The sequence below is a fragment of the Panicum virgatum genome, chromosome 6N (assembly GCF_016808335.1).
Source record: "Panicum virgatum strain AP13 chromosome 6N, P.virgatum_v5, whole genome shotgun sequence".
NCBI lineage: Eukaryota > Viridiplantae > Streptophyta > Magnoliopsida > Poales > Poaceae > Panicum > Panicum virgatum.
In genome coordinates, this window is record NC_053150.1 from 2,006,651 (window position 1) to 2,024,156 (window position 17,506).

Here is a 17,506-nt window from a genome sequence, read left to right on the forward strand (position 1 = left end):
TACCGGGAGCTGGAGTGCCGGTGCAAGGCGCTGCGCGAGATTGAGGAAACGAAGCCATACTTACTGGCACGTTTATTACAAGAATCGTGTTACTGGCACAAAAACTCGGAGAACAATTTGGTATTTACAAGGCATCAATAATGTATTGTCAAATCAAAATTTTACATCGCCTGTCACGGTACATTGGGAGAAAACTTTCTGGCTACATCACAAGTATACAGAATGTGCCAGACCGTCGAACCAAACCATTTCTTTGAACACAAAAACTAACTTCACATACGCTGCACAAGTGATCACTGACCAATGCTGTTATCATCAATTTCCGGACGTGGGGGGGTTGACGAAAAATGTGAGGTACTAGCATGCTTGCTACAAAATCACCCGCAAGTTGTATGTGTCCTGTAGCCTTGGATGCCCCAGAGGGCCTACAAGCTCCGGGCATTCTGGCGAGTGTGCTTCCTCCACCGCCTCAGCATGCAAATGCAACCCCCAGCTCCTAACAGGCCACAGGATGCAAGACCCAGAATGGTTGAATGGGCAATGCTTCGAGGGTGGGCGTCCTGCAGAGGAACGGAATGGTTGTCAGCGCTGCGTGGACATCTGGGCACAGAAAATCTTCACTGAGAAGGACTCCAGATGGCTACCTGTAACAGGAAAATGAAGATAGCAGCATTTGCTAATGACAGCGAAAAGCTCATCATGCCCCCACGCAGCTCATTTGGCAGGTACCTGCAGTGATGCCAGTTTTGTAAACAGAACGTAGTATGTGGTAACTTAAACTCGATTGTACTTGGACCAGCAACTCACATTGTTCTCAATCTCGCTAGTGAAGGTAAAATAAAGCCTACACATGCATGGAAGATGCAGAACAGTATCACCAATGTTCCAATCTCCTGTTAAAAGAACAAATGTTATGGTCGGCAGGACCTAGCGAAATAGGAAAGAGCACCAGGTGTCACGTAGGAATAATAATAGATTAGGATTCATAGGATGAATTATAAATTCTCTCTATAAACAACCAATCTAATAGGTAACTTAGGGGGCAAGTCAGGTCCTCTATATATGTATGAGGAGATTGATAATGAACAAATCAACCCCTAACATCTGGTATTGAGAGCTAGCTTGACACTCCTGCTGCTATGGATCCTCCAGAGGAACAGGATGAAATAACCAAGTGGTGAGCGCACATGAAAATAATTCAGCAAAAATTGGATGCCCTAACATCCAGGAGAACGAGAACTGATCAACTAATGGAGGAGGAACCTAAGGAGGCACCTCAAACTTATGCGACAACCCCAAAGAAGAACAAAGAACAGATCCAGAAAAAAGCTCCACAACCAACAATGGAGCATTCAGCCGTGGAGGAAAAGGAGGGAGGCAACTCTCCAGATTCACAGCAGAAACACATCTTGGGCAACCCAGAATATAATGGGACAAGGACCTCTCGACATGGCTTTACAGATGCAAAAATCTTTTAACTCAAAGGACACTGTTGGAGGACAAAACCCAATAGCATCTTTCCATCTAACAGATCATGCTCGCATCTGGTTCATACAGTTTGAGCACAACAAAGGAACTCCATGGTCCCAATTCTCCTCAGCATTCCAAAAACATTTTGGGCCACCATGCGGGGACAATTCCTTGTGGAAATTATCAGAATTGCGACAACAAGGGCCAATGGAGGAGTACACAGACCAATTCATGGAACAGCTAGCAAAAACCAACAATCTCAATCAAACACAGCAAACAATGTTGTATATGGCAGGAGCGGAACTATCAGAATTGTTGCACATTGAAACGGAGCTAATCAACCTCAGGACTTAGCAATAGCCCTTGCAAGGCAATATGATCGGAGCAATGAGGAGATATAACATTCCAAAATCCAATAGTTCCAATACACGGCATTGACACAAAGGTGCTGATCTCGATACACACAGGAACAGGGATTCCTACCAGTCCTCCAATGCAAATCGGGGTAACAATAAACGGTAAAACCCTACTGACCTTATTGCACTCAGTTTCTACACATAATTTCATCAATGCCAAGACTCTCCACTCCCTCAACCTTCCAATAGAACCAGTTTCTAAAAGGATTAAAAGTGACAGTGGCCAATGGAGACTGCATATCGAATGTTGGGATTTGTCGCAATCTACAACTATCAGTGGGCAGAGGAAAATTCCACATCGATTGCTACAGCATTCCACTGGGAAATTATGACATTATATTGGGGATAAACTGACTAAGCTCCCTGGAACCAATAATCTGGGACTTTGAAAATTGACCATGAATTTCTGGCGGCAAGGACGACCAATACTTTGGACAGGATACGGTCGAGATAAACCATCATCATTGTTTCTATTAGACAGCAACGACAAAGTGGAGAGATGCAATGGTCGGCAGGACCTAGCAGCGAAATAGAATAGAGCACCTATGAAGTCTTAGGATGAATTGTAACCAGATTAGGAATAGTAGTAGTATAAGGAGTCTTAGGATGAATTGTAATCAGATTTGGATTATAGCTATGAAGTACCAATCTAATAGATAACTTAGTGGGAATCAAGAACTCTCCCTCCCTCCCGGTCAAGGGGCCTTGCGCCTAACTACAACACTTCAACCAACAAATTTTCAACTAAATGTTGCCTTAGAGATATGTGGCGCGTACCTGGTAATCATAGGCCACAATAGACAATGAGATGCCAGCACCAACGTAAGCTATTGTCAGGCTGTCCTCATTCTGGAAAGGAGCTGTGGCTCCATAAAACCATGGAAAACCAGCGCTTCCAAGCATTCTTGATGCCAAGAAACAGGGGTAAATTAGTGACAGTTGAGCATACCTTCCATCAGCCTGTGCCAATCAACAGATCTATGAGTAGTTGAGTACAATAACACAACTTCAGCCTCAAGCTTCAGGGAAAAGTAATCATACAGAACACAGGGAGAAAACTAGCAGGAAAAGAACATCAGTACAGATTAATACCACTATGGTTGGTGCCCAGAGAAACCAAAAGGCTGAGACTGCAAAATGGATGCTTGCTTGAGCTAAGACCAGGATCAGTACTCTTTTGTCTGAAACATAATAATTGCTGTCAGAAATTTTAATGGAATATGTAAGCACTGAAAAAAGCTTGACCTGCAAGAGAAGTAACAATCATGATTCGCTAGTTCATATAGTGAGAGATGGAAAGACTGCATCCCTTAATACATTTTTCACATAAAAAAGCTCTTAAATTGACTAAAGCAATATTCTGATATGCTTATTTCGACAAACACATAAATATGTGGCAGTAGACCAACAGAGTATTGGATCATATTTATTTACAACTATACCTCATGCTATAAAATATTCATCGACAATATTCAACAAGTCAATGGCAATATCATTAAAAGGTTACAAAACAGCATACGCTATATGATGAAATCGTAAAATCTCCTACTTGGCTCAAAAGTTTCAAATACAATGCCATCAAACATTGACCAACTTATATTTCTCAGTCACATCATGTATATATTCATGACCTTATTTATTAAATATAAATAGAGCTATATCAACATAAATGAGAAAGAAAGCACTGGAGTAAGCAAGATGACTCACCACTCACCTCTGAGGACATGAGCAAAAAACGATTTCTGGTAGCTCCCAATGGCAGACGCATGCTGAGTGGTACTTGATGCATTTCTGGTATACAGAATCCCCACTACTGATAGTGTGGCTGCAAATGCATAGGGAAGCAAGAATCCATTGTCATCATTACTAACCAAGACATTTGTGATTTCTTGACTTCCAATAAGGGACACTGATTCAAAGAATGTCATCAGCCAGAAGGTATCAAACAGCAAATCTTGCTTCTGGTCTTGCTGAAAAAAGTCAGGGTAAAGCAATTAATAACTTGTAAAACATAAATAACTCAGTAATAGCACACAGCATTTCAAACACACAAACCTTCTCATGCTCCACCACAAGCCACGTCTCAAAACAGAAAGAGAACATCGAAGAGGCAAGAGTCAGAATGAAATTGTTGATCCATGCACAACGAAGCGCACTGAAACTCTTTAAGGTACCCACTGCAAGCTGAAGTACCCAGTAAAATATGCAAAACCTCCGTGGTCCTCTATAAACATCGGAGAAAGAATTGTTATAGCAACTATTGGAAGGACAAAAGCATAGTAATGTATTACATGACAGTAACTGCTGAACCAAAGGATTAAGTGCAGTTGACAGGGAAAAAGAATCTACAAACACACAGTATGCTAAACTGCATAATGAGGCACCCGCCTAGGTTTGTGACTTCAGGATTTTTATGCTGTACCCAGAAAACAATTTTATGTACCCATAATTTTAGTGGAGACATAAGGCCTTTCTGACACAGAAAATTAATAGCTAGTGAACTAGGTGGTATAACAGGAAACATACGCCACTGCTGGATTCAGACATAAAGGTGCAGATATCAGTTGCCAATCACTCCCCATCACAAAATGGAAATTCACAAGGCTATGAACAGATCTCTAGGCTATAGTTGATCAGCGGACATATGAACTAGTTCAAGCAAACATTTGTAAACATAATAGGCACCTACTATTCATGTCCTGGCTTCATACCAAAAACTGATGCTCATAAACAGCACCAAGTTAGTCAGTTTTGGAAGAAGAAAAAAGAGGTTAGCCAGTTACTCTGTTTAAACACCAGAATCAGGTAAAGGTCGTTTCGATATGCATTGCTTATGTACTACAGTATGTATATCCCACCAACCAATATGGGGGGAGCTGAACGAGCTATGCAAAATGCTACACCACCTAAATTAAACTCAAGCTCTAAACTCTACATGAAAATTTGTCATCGTCACAAAACTGAGCAAAATCATTCGTCCCAAGAGCTTACATTTTGTCGGAGATGACGCCAGAAATGGCGCCGGGGAAGAGCGCAGCTGCAGCGGTAGCGGCAAGGCGCGCGGCCATCTGCTCCCTGCCAAGCCCACAGCGCACGAACTCATCCTCGCCGAACACGGACTGGATCCCCTCGACCACTGCAGGAAAACAACAACCGGCGCGACGCCATTAGGCTCGGCACGACAAAGGGCAGGATACCGGAGGGGGCGCGGCAGCTGCTCACCGGACGCGAGGGCGAAGAGGAGGAGGAAGGCGCGGCGGAACCTCAGGAAGGGGCCGGCGCCCGCGTCGAAGGGCGAAGGGGAGGACCCGGCCGCGTGCGCCGCGGCCCTCGCGGAGAAGTAAGGGAGGAGGAGCACGGCGGCGAGGCCCGCGGCGGAGAGGAGCGGGTAGGCGAGCGGGGTGAGCGCCCACTCCTCCCGCTCGATCACCACCCCCATCTCCGGGGCTCCGCCTCCTCGGGATCCGTGGCTGGGTCGCAGGCAGGAGTCGAAGGCGGGGGGCGCCGAGTGGGGCCGGACGGCGCCACGGCGGGGTAGTGGTGGGTGTCGCCGACGAGATCGACGGGGGAAGACGGCGAGAGGAAATGGTGGGAGTGGGGCGAACTACGAGAAGTTGGGCCAAGATTAGTGATGGGCTTGTGCCAGCTGTTGAATTCTCAGCCCATATTCGTAGATAGACCGGGTTTCTTAACTAAATAAATCACTTTCTCCTCTAAAAAAAGAAAACTAAATCACTTTACAACAACAACATAGCCTTTTTTTTCCCAAGCAAGTTGGGGTAGGCTAGAGATGAAACCCGAAAGAAATAAGTTCAAAGTTCAGGCACATTGATAGCTAGTCTCCAAGCGCTCCTATCCAAAGCTATCTCTTTAGAGATATTCCAATCCTTAAGGTCTCTCTTAACCGACTCATCCCACGTCAGTTTAGGTCTACCTCTACCCCTCTTTACATTATCGACCCGCTCAAGAACCCCATTATGCACCGGCGCCTCAGGAGGCCTTCGTTGGACATGTCCAAACCATCTCAGCCGATGCTGGATAAGTTTCTCCTCAATTGGTGCCACCCCGACCCTATCCCGAATAACTTCGTTCCTGACTCTATCCCTCCTTATGTGCCCACAAAACCACCGCAAAACTAAATCACTTTCTCCTCTAAAAAAACGAAAACTAAATAGTTAAAAAAAACTAAATCACTATCTCCTCTAAGAAAAAGAAAACTAAATCACTTTCTTGGAACTAGTTCCCTTTTGGGGGCTAACCGAATTTAGCTCAAATTCATCCTATTCCAAATACGAGGCATTTTTAGGATCTTTTATTTGCAGATTTTTGCTGTGTTGAGTAGGATTGGCCTGTTCTTTTCTTTAAAAAAAAGGTTGATGTCATGTTTTGTTTTCAACATAAGTACTCAGTTTATTTATTTATTTATTTAGAAAGATACTAGAAAGTTGTCTCATATTTGATTCATATCAAGGAAAATATTTGGTGATACAAAAGAAGGACAACTTGATAGAAAACAATATAAAGAACAAAACTACATTGAAGAGTTTTCTGGACCTCTTTTTTCATTTGATAGTTCGTCGTCCAGTGGAGCCTAAAATGCACTGGAAAGGTAGCAAAGCACACAAGGATAGCTAAGAACATACTCAATATATGTCGGTTCAGTACAAATAATATAGTATATATATAGTGGTAGCAATTAAGTTGTATAGATTCCATACACACACAACACAGTGCTGCATACACTTTTGAGCGTATATGTATACATATATATGTATACATACATATATATATATATGTACATATATATATATGTACATATATATATATGTGTATATATATATGTGTGTGTATATATATATATATATGTATATATATATATATCGTCATATATATATATATACATATATATGTATACATATATATATGTATACATATATGTATATGTATACATATATATGTATACATACATATATATATGTACATATATATATGTGTGTATATATATATATATATGTGTATATATATATATATATATGTGTGTGTGTATATATATATATATATATATATATATATATATATATATATATATATATATATATATATATATATATATATATATATATCAGTGATCCATCCAACACGGCACGCGGCCGGGGAAGACGACGATGGATGCCGTACGTTGTGCGCTAGCTAGCTTAGCTACCTTATTAGCTTGATGGAGATGGTACGCGCGACCGACCAAGAGAATGGGTAGACATTCTCGGCAGCTGTTCGGCTGTTCCTGTCCAACTGTCCATCATCACCGGCCGAGAAAACTAGACACCATTCAACACTATCAGGACGAAACGCGACGCAGCGGCCATCGTAAAAAGATCTTTGCTGAGAAGGGAAAAAAAAGTTGCAAAAGCGCAGTAGATATAGGATGAACAAACAAGCATCAGCGTTCGACTACTACCTACACTGCATGATGCAAGCCCCAGGTGATCAGTTAGCTAGCTTGCGTTGACCGCCTTCGCCTTCGCCGCCGCGCCGCCCAATATAATCACCTCCCTGCTGCCTGGACTCATCGTCAGCTCGCTCTGTAGCTCGATCTCCTTCGGTAGACTACGATCGACATGCTCCCGACGGCGCGGACGCACCACCACCCGGGCAGCAGCAAGGCGGCGGCGGATGATGGCGCGTTGGTGGGGGCCCTCACCCTCAAGAGAGGGGGCCGGCGGGAGGAAGCGGCCGTCGTCATCGCCGAGGCCGCCGTGGACGTGTGCCTCGCGGCGGCGGCCGTGGCCGGCGCGGCGCTGCTGGCGTGGTGGGCCGTCGCGTTCCACCCCGCCTACGCCCACCTCTGGATGGTGCCCGTCGGCCTCGTGCTCGCCTGCACCCCGCCCCTCGTCTGCCTCGCGCTCCGCTTCTCCGGCGGCAAAGGAGGCTCCGCGGGCGCGCCGCCGCCGTTGGCCGCCGTGGTCGTCCACAACTAGTGCGCGCGTGTCCTGTCGTGCGCCATTGGATCAATTTCATTTGGGGTTGGGAGTGTATATATAATTGCATAACTTGAGATTTCGGTCGGCTGGAGATATTATGTACAGAGATCATATAGATAGATGGAGATCCTGATGTGGTACTTTATTTTGAAAAAAAATCGGTTTTTATGGGATTTGTGCTTTGATACTTTTTTATAAATTTTTTAAATATTAGAATTGCACTTTTATGGGATGGAGGGGGTATATGTTAATCTTTGTTCAATTAAAAAATAAGTCATTTTATTCAGTTTAATTGCTCACGACGAATTCCATGGTGTGCTGAAGAAGAGGAGATATTCCTAACTTGAATTGTTTCATCTCCTAGCTAGTAGAGTGGTAGATCACTTAGCAATTCGTTGCGTTGGTGCTCTGCTCATCTTTGATGTGAGGTCGATATGATTAGGCAGGCAGTCACCAGTGGCGGCTCATGTGGGCATGGAAAACCCCGGGGCCGGTCTCATCTGGGCGAGACCAAATTAAACTAGATTACTAGACCGTGCCTTTGGCGGCTTGATAAAGCTAGCAGCTGTAACAAAACTTTCCCTAAATTACTACCTTGGCTTTGGGTAAACTTTTTTTCATTAAGAGGAGAGGCTTTGTGTAAACTTTTAACTGATGCAGCTTTCAACCGTCACACAGATTTCATCTAAAGAGCAATAACGTCAGAGAACCGGCTGCCATGAGGCTTCCTAGACTTCTCTTGATTTCTTTTGAATTTGCAGTGACCTTTCCTTTTGCTGTGATGGTGGTACATTATTAAGATCCAATGCTGTGTTTGTCGTTCATTTTTACCACGACCCCGAATATAATGCAACTTCTTCTTCTTAGTCTCTTCCATAACTCGATTGACTTCGTCCAGCTCAACCTTTTTACACAGCATGACCTATGATGGGTATTCCTCAGTTTATCTCAACTTATTGGCAGACCAATGCTAACTGTGTCACAACGGTTCCGACCGTCCAGATCCCAAGTTTCTGTTCACCCATAATACTAGGTATAGGACTTTTCATGTTGTTTGACACAGTTTCCCCTAAACGTCGTTTTGTGAAGATGTACAATGTAAGCTTTTAACATATAGAGTAAAATGCATCCTGGGTCCTCAAACTTTTCGCATCCTCCTCCCATCTGTGTCCTCAAACTTTAAAAGTGACTATCTAGGTCCCTCATCTTTTGCCACGGTGCATGGACGGTCCAAAGTCAGCCACGCCAGCTCCATGATCCGATGTGGCCGTGCCAACGTGTGTCCACCCGTGCCACTTTAGCAAAAAAAAACCGGCTCAGCGCCCATTCCTTTCCCATTCTCCACCCATCCTCTTCCCCATGCGCGCGTGCCGTCATCCCCCGCAACCGCCATGGCCGGCGCCGCCGAACCCCTCCCTCGCTCTGCCCCTCTGCGGCCACCCGACCTCCGCCGCATCCCCGCCGGCAACCAGCGTGACCCCCGCGAGGCCACCGTCGCTGCTACAGAGGGCCGCCCCGCCCGAGGCGCCCCCCGCGGTGGTACGGGTGGAGATCGGCGACGAGGCTGCGGCGCTGCGGGAGGCACTCGCGCGGCAACAGGCCGCGCTCGAAGACCTGCAGGCGGAGCTCGACGCCGAGCGGGGCGACGCCAGCGAGGCCATGACCATGATCCTCTGCCTGCAGCGTGAGAAGGCCGAGGCCATGATGGAGGCGCACCAGTTCCGCAGCTACGCCGAGGAGAAGATGGCCCACGATGCCGCCGAGCTCGCCGCGCTCGAGGATGCGCTCACCAAGCACGACGCCGCGGTGCGGGCGCTCCAGCGTGAGGACGCACTCGCCACCCGGCGGCCTGCGCCGCCGCCGCCGCCTATGCCACCGCCTGCTGCCACCGACCTTGCACCGCCACTGCGCTCTGCTCCGTCGAGCACGCCGCGTCATGACGGCCGCTCGGCGACAGCTACGTCCGGCCAAGCGCCGCGGCCGCCACGCGCCTGCATGCTGCCCGGCCTCCCTGCCCGCGCCCCACTCCTCCTTCCTTGCCCTGTTGCCTAAAAAAGGCCAACAGAGACCCCACGCACGCCCAAACCCGCCGCCGCCCCGCCATTGTCGCCGCCGCCGCCTAGCTCGCCGTGGACGTCCCCTCCCCGGCCTTCCATCGCCGCAACCGAGCACCCAGACGGCTTCCCCACCTTCCAATGAAGCTCTCCGACCCATTCCCGCCGACCCCACCTCACCGGAGCGCCGCCGTCGCCGCAAGCCACTGCCGCCTCCACCACTGTTCCGCCGGCGACCCACCTCCCGGCCGCCCCGACCCTCACCAAGACCCCCAACATGTAGAGCTCGACCTCCTCTAACCCATCCCCCTCTCCTTCCTCGCCGCTGGCAATGTGAGCCGCCGGAATCTGGCCGGCGGCGAGTGCGGCGGCGGCGCCGCGAGCCTGGGTTTTTTTTGTTGTTAAATTGGCATGGGCGGACACACGATGGCACTGCCACGTCGGATTATGGAGCTGGCGTGGCTGACTTTGGACCGTCCGTGCGCTGTGGTAAAAGATGAGGGACCTAGATAGTGACTTTTAAAGTTTGAGGACGCAGATGGTAGGAGGCGAAAAGTTTGAGGACCCAGGGTGCATTTTAAGCGTGTTGAGAATTGAGATTCCTCTCACCTTCACCTTCACCTTCACCATGTCTTTAAGCCTAGAGTTTGTCAAAATTACTGTCAAGCTCCTTTTGTAGTGATGCTCTTTCTATGAGTTTTAACACTGCCTACATGCAGCTTCCTGAAAAGATACAGTGTGATGAAGATGATTGCTTTTGTACTGATGCTTTTTATGAATATGATTGCTTTTTTAGGTTAGCCAACGACCAAAGACTTGGAAGGGGCACCATTATGTTTCCTTTACCCCGAAAGCACTGTACTCAAAATTGGCAAAACTGTTTCATTTTTTTGAACTTCATTTTGCTAGAGTATTCAAGATATGCAGTAATTCCTTTTTGTTATTCTGGATCCAAAAAATGCTATTGCACGATAAAAGCATCATGATTTCTGTTTTGGTAATGGAAATGGGGTTGAGGCCTTGGTTCGAAAGAAATGATAAAAGGCATCATCATGTTCATTTTGGTTCACAGTTACACCAAAGCACAGAAACCAACCTTTCAACTGTAATTACACACATGTACATATAATCTGCTCTGTATTGGTTCAGAATCAGAACAAGCCTGTAACTGTAGTTACAAGCTAGGCTATGTACATTCCACTACCAGAAAATGACACATTCGTCCGCGCACGTTAGTACCGGCCGCACTTTGGTCCGGTACTAACGCCTCAATTAGTACCCTGTGGTGCGCACAGTGCCCTCAGGAGCCATTGGTCGGCACTAAAGTGCGTCACCGACGCAGGCCTAGTCCTGAGGGGGGTCGAGCCGTGCGGCTGCCCCAGGCCTCGGAATCCAAGGGGCCCCTCTCCAAATACGCGTATACTAGGAGTACAAGTCTTCTACGTGTATGTGTAGCAGTCACATTAAACATATAGTTAATTAGGCCTTATAGATCGGAACATCACGAGATCGTGGGCGGAGATTGTGCATGACGAAACTTCTTGTTCCCCAGCAAGAGCCCTCGCACCTCCTGCATTCTCGCCGACACCTCAACCTACCAATACCAGGACACAAGTCTGTAGCTGCAAGAGGCAAAATCCATTGCGTCGTCCTCATCTTCCATTGCGTTATTGGAACCCGAGTCTGTAGCTACAAGAGGCAAAATCGCCCGAGCACCATGCACGAGTGCGAGGCGCGTCTCTTGGCTGAGGCGTAGATGGTAAAGCGTGAACTTTGCATTCATTGCAGCTGGTAAGTGAACTCATTGAGCATGGGTTAGGGATGCAATCTAGTTTTGTATACATTGAGCTCCAAGTTCCCGTGACAATTAGTAAACTTCCTTAGCTTCCGCGTGTTCATCTAGTATACTCTTAGTCTTTGTGCTACTTTCCAATTACCTTTGTTTTTTTAAAAAAAAATAGCAACATCATCAATTTGAGTAGAAATATTCAAGACGATATGATATGAATATTTGTATTAAGGGCCTCCAAATTTAATTTCGCCCTGGGCCACTAAAATCTCAGGACCGGGCCTGCACCGACGCTAGGGTGCAACAGCTAAATGGCAACTTAGTACCAGCTTGTGGGTTGATCTGGTACTAAATGGCCTCGAAAAGATTCAATACCGGCCTTCAAGATCTCAAATTAATATCGGGTGTAGTGACCACCCGGCACTAATATCAAGAGCACTGCCTCCAGACACGCTTTATCAAAAAAAAGTTAGCACCACATATAGTCCGGCCATAGGGGATGGACAGTCCGCTGGTTCGGACGTCCGAACTTCACTGCAGAAGGTTCGGATGTCCGAACGTCATTACAGGAGGACGGTTCGCCCAAGGGGAGCGGATGGTGCACTGGTTAACCGAGGCGGTCGTTTTTAGGTAACTGCCTCGGTTAAGTTTTCTAGTTTTTTTTCTGAACCTAAAAGTTGCACTGCGGATGGTTTGCCTTAGGGGGCGGACAGTCAGTTGATTCGGACGTCCGAACGTCATTACAGGCAAATGTTCCGCCCAGGTGGAACGAACGGTCCGTCGGTTAACCGAGGGATCCGCGTGATGGGCAGACCTATGTTGGCGCTCCTTAAGTACCCATTTTACTATATGATTAGGAGTTGTTTTGGTAAATTCTTCGGGATGATTCATGTACTAACCCGCCACTTGGCACCCGAACTTAACCGTTTTCGATTTTGTCCTGGATTTTGGAGCATGTTGCATTTTGACAGGAAATTGGACATTTTCGGAGATGTTTTGACGCATGGTTATAACTGGGCTAAGATGAGAAATAAGAGGAAGATTCAACACGCGAAAGATGGGACCAAAAGGGGCCAGAAAGGGCCCAGGCCGGCCGGCCTGGAGTCCTTGGGCCGGCCGGCCTAGCCCATTTCGGAGCCCAATCGGTCTCAGTTTTCTTCAGCGCGAAGTATGCGTCAACCCTAATCTGTGTTTTACCAAAACCGCCGACTATATCTGCCTATAAATACCCCGAAGCCGCCGTCAAAGAGGGGGCATCTAAAGATCGCAGAAGGGCAGCAGAAAAGATCGAGAGGATCCAGAGAAGAGCATCCAGAGATACATTCAAGTTAGACACAAGAGAAAGGGGACACCGGAGGCCTCATCGTCCCTCGGCGCCGCTGCAAGTTGGAGGACAGCAAGGGATCCATCCCTTGCCGGAGATTTCACCACCATGATCGATTACGCTTCTCCTAGCTTCATGGGGTAAAGTCCTCGTTTGTTCATGGGGTTATAAGGAGATCTTGAGTTGTAATTGCCGAATCCTTTATGAGATTGATCTATCACGATTCTTGTTGATGATGCTTTGATGCCTAATAGTTCGCGACTTGGCTTTGGGTTTGCTTTGCTCTTGCATGGTTTATTTAGATTACATCAACTATCGTGTTCTTGTTGATTTGTTACCGATTATCCTCGTGTAGTGACAGTATGCAGGAGGGAAAGGTTTTGATCTTGGAACACACCTTTGGTAGATTAGATCCGTTCTTCGTTGCTTGGCGATTACATCTCTAGTGATCCTAGACCCTATGGACAAATGCTCTTCATATCTTGTGCACACATCTATCATTGCTCACTAGTCTAGATTAGATTAGATTGGTTAGATTAGATCTATTTCACACTCAAACACTCAATATAGATCTTTTACCAACATTATTAGTGCTTAGTTAAGCATAGTAATACACTTGTTCCGTGGATTGATAAACCTTGGGGGAATACTCTAAGGGAAAAGCTACATGATCCGTGCGCTTGCGGTACGTAAATTGGCGCTTTAAGAAGCGTCAACAACCTACAAGCCATTGGCTGAATCAATTGACCCAGGATCAACGAGCCCACCAACTCTCCCCACCATCTCTCCGAATCCCTCTTATTCCTTATCTCTTCCGTGTCCCCCATCTCCCTCCACCTCTCTCTCTCTTTCTCTCTCTCTCTCCCGTCATCCACTCCGCTTCCCTCCTTTGTCTGTCACCCGGCGGCGGCACGAGCGCGAGGCGGCGGCGGCGGAGCACGCGGCCGTGGGCCGGGATGGCGGCGCGAGTGCCCAGCGGCGACGAAGCGCGCGGACATGGGGTGCAGCGGTGGCTATGGGCATGGAGCTGCGGCGGCTGCTGGCATGCCGGGGGCGCGGAGGCCTTCCCTGGCCGCTGCTGGCGCATGGGTGGCGCGGAGGCCACCGGCCACCAAGGGAGGGGGGCCGTCGGCACAGGGGGCGCGAAGGCTGTCGGGCACTAAGGGCACGTGGTGGGCTCCATGTGGCTATGTGATTATGAATTTTTTTTATTCATGTGAAACTTTAGCTTGTTGATGTGAAATCTGTGATTTTGGTTTATGTATTTTTGTGAAATCTGTAACCGGATCATGTGATTGTGAATTTTTTGTGATTCTTGTGATTCATGTGATTGTGAATGCGTGTGATTGTGAATGCAATGGTGGTCGGTGCCGTATGGAAAAGAAAATGAGAAAAGAAAAAAAAACTACGCATGATGTGGCGGGCGAGCGACTCGTACTAGATACTCCATTTAGTACCAGTCGCTCTGACTAGTACTGACAGGATGATACCGGACGGGAGACCGGTACTAACCAAGAGTTTTTGCCCGGTACTAGTGTAGAGTTTTCTAGGAGTGTTCTTGTATAGAAATTAATGTTACTGCCGCAACAATGAACAACAATGTTCATGTGCAAATTTTCTCGATCTCAAGCCAACGGTTTCCCAGTAACGATCTGCAAGTAAGGATAACAAACCGAATCAGATTTCAGCGCCGCACGAACAAGGCACAATCGGACCGAATCAGCTGTGGTTTAATTTACTATCTCCAACACGGCACGCGGCCGGGGGAAGACGAAGACGGTGCCGTGCCTGTGCGCGATCTCGATGGAGATGGGACGCGTGACCGACCATAGACATTCTCGGCAGCTGTTCCTGTCCATCACCGAGAACTCAACCCCTGTACGTTTCTCTGGCTGGTTTGGTCGTGGACAGGCACGGGACGAATTCATAAAAGTGCACGACTTTTCACTGTAAGGATCGGACGAAACACGACGCAGCGGCCACCGTCAAAATTTATATCCGATCCAACAAATATCTAATTTTTGCTGAGAGGGAAATTTAAAAAAAAAGTTGGCACACGCAACAATGCAGTAGATATAAGATAGTACAGGGTTTGGCACGGATAAAAAATAAAAATCCTCATATTTTAGATAGAGATGTTGCGGTTAGTATTTATTTTGAAGTTTTAAGTACTTGAACTACTAACGGTTGAGCTCCTAAGAGTTCAATTATTGGTTCCACCCGGTTCAAATAGATCGATGCACCAAATTCTAAATAATATTAAAAATACATTCTCTATCAGCTGTAACTCAATTTAACCAACTGTCCGCCACGAGAAGCTGAACTAAAATGTGTGGTCTTACCAGTGGCACTTAAAAGTGTGTGCTTTGTTCAATTGCAAGTAGCTAGAATAATGAAATTCAGTTATGCAACATCAGCATACACGCACAAGGAACGCATAACATGTAAAAGTGCACTACATATTTTCATCTCCATACGCAAACCGAGATAGAGGTGTTTGAAAACGAAAATATAAAACCGGTTAATTAGCATTTTAATTACCGTTGAGAGTAGCAGCAGGGATAAGTATATTTATCTGTTTGGTGATCACGTGCTTGGTGTTGGGTGAAAGGATCGTGTCTCAAGAAGGGGGGTTGAATTGTGACTTTTTCAAATTTCTACCTAGTCCTTAACCTAGACTAGTATTGCCCAATCTACAAATTTGAAACCTAGTCACTAGAGCATGCTAGCAAAATGTCCTTAGGTAGGTAAACACACTATCATAATCATTTTGTCTAGATGGTTGCACGCTAGCAAGATCAAAACTTAAGCAAGAGTTCACACTACCATGCAAGTTGTCCTAGTCAATCTACAATCAATCAAATGCAAGAATAACAACAAATGGATTTAATTGCTTGAAATAAAAGTAAGGGACACGAGACAACCGGATTTTTTCCCGTGGTATCGAGGAGTTGACGCTCCCCCCTAATCCACGTTGGAGCACCCACACAAGGGTATAGCTCCATTGCTTCACCAAGGAGCAAGTGATCACTAAGAATGCTCATTCTCCATCTCCGGAACGGCGAGCTTCACACCGTGTACAATCTTCTTGTCTTGGGGCTCCCACAAACTCCAAGAGCTTACCAAGAACCTCCCGATCACCAAGACCGGCTAGGTGCCATCAAACACCAAGAGTAACAAGCTCCTAAGCCTTCACTTGACCTACACTCAGTTGGCCTTAGCTCAAGCACACTTGCTACACTTGCAAAGGATGAATTCTTCAAGGTTGAAGCACAAATAATATACTAGATCTTCTCTCTTTTGCTCAAAGCACTTTCTCTTCTCAAGGGTGGCCTCAGGTATTCAAGGTGTCAAAGGTACTTCAAATGAGCCAGGGGGTGCCCTTATATAGAGTGGAGGGGGCCACATAGCCGTTGGAAATTCACTGCAGAAAAATCGTGACCACCGGAAGAACCGACGGGTTAGAAAGTGAATGCGTCGGTTCAACCGGTCTCTCTGTGTCCAATTAGTAGCCTTTGGGGTTTCTGACACAGTATCCAGGTTTGTGTCATTGCACCGGTGCATGCTCCATAGAGGCATCGGTTCAACCGGTGCTAAAGAGGTTCACTGATCAACTCAAACAAGCTCTCTGGAACATAGTACATCCAATGCACCGGTGGTTGATTCTGAAGCGTCGGTTCAACCGGTGCTGAAGAGGAGTTGAGGTCCACCAAAACATGCTCTTTGGAACATAGTACATCTAATGCACCGGTGGTTGATTCTGAAGCGTCGGTTCAACCGGTGCTGAAGAGGAGTTGAGGTCCACCAAAACATGCTCTCTGGAACATAGTACATCTAATACACCGGTGCTTTGCTTCGGACCATCGGTTCAACCGGTGCTATAGAGATTGTTGATTTGATTTCTGCTTGCATCCAGAGAGATAGACCGACAGGGGCGTCGGAACTTCCGCCAAGCGTCGGATGCACCGATGCTAAGGCATCGGTTAAATCGGTGCTGTTGTTTTTCTTTGTTTTCAACTGAATTGACTTGGATTTGAACGTAACTTCGATTGTTTCTTCTTCCAAGCATTGTGTTAACTTCTATTGACCATCTTGGGCTGTTTTTGAGCGAGTGTGCAAGATTTCTAAGGCCAACTTAATTTTGGTCAAGCTACTAACTCATGAACCCCTCTTAATAGTACGGTCAAGAACTAAAAACTATAAACCCTAGCTAAATCAAGTGTCCTTCATCTCCTTATGACACTTGAGACTACAAAGGTCCTTAATCTTTAAGATTGAATCCTTGGCACGCATGGTTGTTCCGAATTGAGGGGTCTCCTTTCACATTTCATATGAGACTAGACTAATCATTATTTTATCCTTCAAAACACACGTTAGTCGCATACGGTTGTCATTAATTACCGAAACTTACCATTAGCATCTATCGGCCTAGATGCGCTTCATTGGGGATAGTGTTGATAGTCCTGGGGCTGTAC

At 46.5% G+C, this 17,506-nt stretch overlaps 3 protein-coding genes across 3 annotated transcripts; 2 read left to right on the plus strand and 1 right to left on the minus strand.

Moving 5' to 3' along the window:
• Positions 1 to 93: 93 nt before the first annotated feature.
• On the minus strand, positions 94 to 5,487 carry LOC120679368 (molybdate-anion transporter-like). The gene is made up of 9 exons (XM_039960947.1): positions 5,109 to 5,487; positions 4,878 to 5,022; positions 3,942 to 4,110; positions 3,601 to 3,856; positions 2,979 to 3,067; positions 2,664 to 2,846; positions 808 to 893; positions 645 to 729; positions 94 to 560 (listed from the first exon to the last, which is right to left on the minus strand). The coding sequence occupies exons 1-9, from the start codon at positions 5,323 to 5,325 to the stop codon at positions 426 to 428; spliced, it is 1,365 nt and encodes a 454-aa protein (XP_039816881.1). The 5' UTR covers positions 5,326 to 5,487; the 3' UTR covers positions 94 to 425.
• A 1,657-nt stretch (positions 5,488 to 7,144) lies between these two features.
• Positions 7,145 to 8,046, plus strand: LOC120679393. The gene is made up of 2 exons (XM_039960979.1): positions 7,145 to 7,366; positions 7,472 to 8,046. Exon 2 carries the CDS (start codon positions 7,502 to 7,504, stop codon positions 7,859 to 7,861), a length of 360 nt encoding a protein of 119 aa, XP_039816913.1. The 5' UTR covers positions 7,145 to 7,366; positions 7,472 to 7,501; the 3' UTR covers positions 7,862 to 8,046.
• A 1,177-nt stretch (positions 8,047 to 9,223) lies between these two features.
• On the plus strand, positions 9,224 to 10,719 carry LOC120679725 (myosin-binding protein 7-like). The gene is made up of 2 exons (XM_039961381.1): positions 9,224 to 9,686; positions 10,715 to 10,719. Exons 1-2 carry the CDS (start codon positions 9,224 to 9,226, stop codon positions 10,717 to 10,719), a joined length of 468 nt encoding a protein of 155 aa, XP_039817315.1.
• The last annotated feature ends 6,787 nt before the right edge of the window (positions 10,720 to 17,506 follow it).

What these genes read in the sequence shown, in the direction of transcription:
- LOC120679368 (XM_039960947.1), bottom strand. Translation starts at nt 5,325, where the DNA reads ATGGGGGTGGTGATCGAGCGGGAGGAGTGGGCGCTCACCCCGCTCGCC. An exon ending in TTGTGGTGGAGCATGAGAAG is followed by an intron (nt 3,857 to 3,941) that starts GTTTGTGTGTTT and finishes GACTTTTTTCAG; the next exon opens with CAAGACCAGAAGCAAGATTT. An exon ending in TTTTGCTCATGTCCTCAGAG is followed by an intron (nt 3,068 to 3,600) that starts GTGAGTGGTGAG and finishes ATTATGTTTCAG; the next exon opens with ACAAAAGAGTACTGATCCTG.
- LOC120679393 (XM_039960979.1), top strand. Translation starts at nt 7,502, where the DNA reads ATGCTCCCGACGGCGCGGACGCACCACCACCCGGGCAGCAGCAAGGCG.
- LOC120679725 (XM_039961381.1), top strand. Translation starts at nt 9,224, where the DNA reads ATGCGCGCGTGCCGTCATCCCCCGCAACCGCCATGGCCGGCGCCGCCG.